General features: G+C 39.4%; 1 protein-coding gene across 1 annotated transcript; it reads right to left on the bottom strand.

Moving 5' to 3' along the window:
- Nucleotides 1–3,537: 3,537 nt before the first annotated feature.
- On the bottom strand, nucleotides 3,538–4,703 carry LOC5565026 (the record flags this gene model as incomplete). The annotated part of the gene is made up of 3 exons (XM_021856967.1): nucleotides 4,595–4,703; nucleotides 3,819–4,527; nucleotides 3,538–3,752 (listed from the first exon to the last, which is right to left on the bottom strand). Coding segments are annotated over exons 1-3 (963 nt in total), but the record flags the coding sequence as incomplete, so codon positions are not given.
- Between the last annotated feature and the right edge of the window lie 244 nt (nucleotides 4,704–4,947).

Raw genomic sequence — 4,947 nt, 5'->3', positions numbered from 1 at the left:
TCTTTGTACTATAGTACAACATCATGTTAAAGCGTGGCAGCTAAGAAGCATTTGTCGATCTGCCATAATAAAATCATTGTTCAAATCATGTTTACCGCCTTAAACAGCCTAAAATTATTTTTAATAAATAGTATTTAATATTAAATCATATGAATTTCATTCTGATACAATCCATTCTGGTATACTAATACATGTTGATGACTTTTATTGCGAAAATTTGTTCAGATTTTTCAAAATAATTCAATGAGCGGTGAATGGAGCATGGGCGGTGAATGGCGTCCTTACGGTACAAAATACATTCATACTATCAAATTAGGATTATGTTCGATCATGCTTGCGGGATCCAAAGTATTTTTTCATATTCAAAATATTTACTAAATAGGCTCAAAATTAAGTGGATACGTCAATTTTTTTAAGATTTTCAAACTTTTCTACTTTTTTTAAAAAGGCATGCATATTTCAAGGATGTGTTATTCTACGCAATCATTAGTCTACATAATAGCTTTCTTTTCTACTAATACACCATCTTGATTGGACCATGATTTCTCAATGTTTCGGCTTTGTCCGATATTGGGTGCTGTGGGGGATCTCCCCCTATTGAGCAACTTTCAACAAAATTCGTCCATCTCAATTGTCAATGGGTTAAACAATGTTTTAAAAATTTCCGATAAAAGATTAAATAATTACTAAAAGAAGTTGAAGCTGTTTGTATATGCACTTTCAAAAAAATAAAATTAAAGCAATCATTTACCAGCTCCAGACAAAGTTGTAACACTTCTAGGAAATATTTGAATAATTTATCAAAATCAATTATACTTTGAGAAAATAACATCGACTATTTGAGCAACTTACAACCAAATTTGAGAGACTTTAGGCCATATATTTGAGAAATTTTCTTCGGACAGTTGAGCAAATTTTACCGAAGATTGAGATTCTTTCAGTAAAAAATGAGCAATTTTCAGCTAGAGAAAGCTATACTTCCGAAGCTACACTTCTGATATCCTTACTACGACACATTTGATGCGAAAGCCTAAGCAACTTTCATATTTAGAGAACATTCACTGCGAAATAAAGCTATTTTCTACGTAAGTACAACAAATTTGTACAAACAATTGCTGAAACATGAAGCAATGTCATCAAAAATATTACAAATTTGCTGCATCCATAAGAGATTAAGGAAACTTCCAAGAGGATGTACGAAAAATTTCCGAGAAGAAATTTGGGATTCCTCTAAGAAATTTGAGAAATTTCAAAAAAATGTCCAAGAGAATGTTTAACCCTTTCTTTCCCATGAGATTTTCCGTAGTTTAAAAATAGAAAATGTGATATCTGGATAAATCACCAGAACAAAAGATGTAAAGTTTTACTCGAAAATATGAATAGAACTGAAAAAAATATTTTTTGTGATGGATCACTTGTGAATGATCCATTGGGAAGATGACAGCAACTAGGGTAAAAAAGAGGTCTCAATATGTTTTCATTTCATTGTTTTAACTCATACATTTTATTTGACCATCGTCAATTCTGGATGAAAATGAAGAGTTGGTAAGAAGTTTCTGTCTTTTTTGAGACACAAGCAAACATCACACTTAGTGCATTTAAATGAACTGAATGATCATTGATCTTTGCACAGAACGGTATTCAACGGGACAATGTTCTACTCCGTCATACCGTCCTTATAGCTGAGTATATCAGTTTGTTGATCGATCGTCCTCAGCGTCTTACAATTTTCTTTCCAACTTAAAATCATTTTCCGAAACATGATGATAGATTTGTTTTCGAAAAAGAGGTTAGAACAGAATTGTCGTTTTATTCCCAATGGATCACCAGTGATCCACCTAATTTTCCGCAAAATCAATAGTTTTGTGCAAAGAATTTTCTAATAACTCAACTGAATCTTGGAAAAATAATTCAATCGAGCTTGTTTTTATTTTTGTCTGGTGAAAATAATGTTTATATTTCTAAATATAGAAGTTTGAAAATCCACTTTATTTAAATTAGAAAAAATGCTGACTTTACTTCGGTTATTGTGCTTTAACTAGAAATCCAAGTGATTATTTTTGATGAAACTTTGTACATTATTTCATGAAACATATGTGAACATGTGATGAAAAAATTGACATGATCTAACTTGTACAGTTTATATACGACATACGCGTAGTGGTGGATCACATGTGCTACCATGGGAAGGAAAGTGTTAAGAAACTTACTAGAGGAAGTTTACGATACTTCCAACAGAAAGTTGAGAAAACACGCGAGAGGCATTCTGAGAAACTTACAAGAGAAATTAGGACAACTTCCAAGGCATGTTTCCGAGCAAATTTCCAAGAGAAAATTTGAGAAACTTCCAAGAGCAATTTCAATAGGATGTCTGAGAAACTTCCAAGACACATTTTGGAAAACTTCCAAGAGAAAGTTTGAGAGACTTCCAAGAGGAAGTTGGGAGAACTTCCAGAGGAAAATTTTTGGAAACTTCTAAGAAAAAGTTGGAAAAATTCCAACTTCTGCAAAACTTCCAAAAGGATGTTTTTGAAACCTTCCAAGCGGAAAGTACCTATAGGAAACTACCCACAGGCAGTTGGGGAAATTTCAGAGAGAAATTTAGAGCAAATTCCAATAGGAAGTTTGTAAAGCTTCCAGAGGGAACTGCAGGAAACTTCAAGCGAAGTTTAACGAACTTCCATGAGGAAGTTCGAGAAACTTTTAAGATGAAGTGAGGGAAACTTCCGAGACGGTGTTTTGGGAAATTTCCAAGAGGAAGTTAGAGCAACTTCCAAAAGGAAGTTTGGAAACTTCCAATAGGGGAGCTTTCAAGTGAAAGTTCGAGAAATTTTCAAGGGGAAGTTAGGGAAATTTCCAAGAGGAAATTTATTGAAAACTTCTAAGAGGAATTTTGGGAAACTTCCAAAATGAAGTTTGTAGAAATTTCCAGAAGGAAGGAAACTTCCAAGAGAAAAGTTTAAGAAACTACCAAGACGAAGTTTGGGAAGCTTACAAGAGGAATAATCTTCTAAGAGGAAGCTTGGGAAAATTCCAAGATGATGATTGGGAAACTTCTAAGAGAAAGTATGGGAAACTGCTACGAGGAAGTTTTGTAAACTTCTAAGTGGAAGTTTGAGAAACTTCCAAGAGCAAAATTTGAGAAACTTCCAAGAGGAAGTGTGGGAAAATTTCAAGAGGAAATTTGAGAAACTTCCAAGAGGAAGTTTGGTAAACTTCATAAACGAAGTTTGGAGAACTTCTAAGAGGAAGTTCGGTAAACTTCCAAGGGAAAATTTGAGAAACTTCCATTAGTAAATCTGTAAAGCTTGCAAGAGGAAAGTTTGGGAAACTTCCAAGAGGAAGTTTAGGCTACTTTTGAGATACAAATTTTGAAGACTTCCAAGAAGGAGATCGGCAAACTTCTAAGGGGAAGTTTGGGACACTTTAAAAGGGGAAGGTTGGGAAACTTCCAAGAGGAAGTTCCGCAATGTTTGCAACACTTTCAAAAGGAAGTTCGGGAAATTTCCAATGGGAAGCACGAAAAGCACAACTCACCATCTCCGTCGAGTTCCGGTTGTTCTCGGCGACCGTTTCCAGCTCGATCCGCAGTCGATCCAGGGCTTCCTCCTTCTCGGCCAGCAGCCGCTCGATGCGGGCCACCTTGTGGTCCGCCCCACGCTGCTTATTCGGCGACTCGTTCTCCCGATTGCACGCCTGCAGTTCCGTCCGCAACTCTCGGATCTCCTTCACGTACTTCCGTTTGTCTTCCACTGCGGGAAAAAAATCGAACCTTAGATTTTTAAGCATTTTAGATTTGTGATAGAAGAAAAACTTACGAAACTTCTCGTTCTTGTCCTGCAGCTGCTTGAGCTGCACCTCGAGGTACCCCTTCTCGTAGCGTTCCGCCTCCAGTTGAGCCTTCAGCTCCTTCAACTGTTTGGTCCGTTCGTCCAGAATGATCGTTTTGGGCGTGGGAGGCGAAATTTTTGGCGGTTGCCGTCCCAATCGCAGCGGACTGCCGTCCACGATGTCCCCACTGCTGACGGTGGAGGAAGTAAACCGCGAAGGCAAACTCAGCCGGGAGGATTCCCGCTGAAGAGGCGCCGGATTGGGATTGGGAGGCGTCTCCGGAGGCAACATTGTTTGTGGCATGGCGTCCTGAATCGAGCGCCGGATCATCATCCGGTCGATTTCCTGGCGCATCTGCGCGCTTTCCAACATCGACTTGAGGAAGGCCGTCACGGCATATTGCTGCGGTTTGTCGAACCCGTTGCAAATCTGCTGGAAGAACCGTTCCGGATGGCGAACGCAGGAAAAGAACAGCAACAGGGAGAAGATGTAGAAGTGATCGGGAGCGGCGATCTGACCGGTTTCGGTTAGATACAGCTCGTAGTGGGGGAAATGCTGCCGGAGGAAGCTGATGATGCTGTCCTCCGGAAGGGCCACCGTTTGGTGAATCCGGGAGCGGAACTGCTGATAGAATTCTTCGACGCTGCACTGTTCGATACTGTCGCACTCGCATGGAATGAGGCGGGAATCTTTCACCTGTGGGATGAAACGACGAATTGTTTAACAAATTTTATCTGATTACAAAATAGTGGCGGCCACTTACCCATTGTAACAAGACCCGGGACCAGCGGAGTCCGTCCATGTTTGTTTCTGATGTTACTGAGATCAACAACAGAAGCCAACAGGGTTGCGATGGATCTTCTTCGTGAACAATGATCCACGCATCTTCGCGATCCAACATTCGCCAAAATTCATTTTTCATTTTTGCGTCACGAAGAGCATCGCAAAAAGCGAACGGATGCAACGTCGAAGAAGCAAAATGAACACACCGATAAGTGGTTCGCGAAGCCTCTCCCCTCGTAGGATTCATTTATCCACGTGCTGTTCATTCTCGTGATTCATTGCAAGGTTGCTTCTTCTCGTAAAGTCAAGCAAACACTCCACGCTAAGCCAGCT

The sequence above is a fragment of the Aedes aegypti genome, unplaced genomic scaffold (genome assembly GCF_002204515.2).
Source record: "Aedes aegypti strain LVP_AGWG unplaced genomic scaffold, AaegL5.0 Primary Assembly AGWG_AaegL5_hic_scaff_557_PBJ_arrow, whole genome shotgun sequence".
In the NCBI taxonomy this organism is placed as follows: Eukaryota; Metazoa; Arthropoda; class Insecta; order Diptera; family Culicidae; genus Aedes; species Aedes aegypti.
This window is presented reverse-complemented; position numbering and strand designations above follow the sequence as displayed.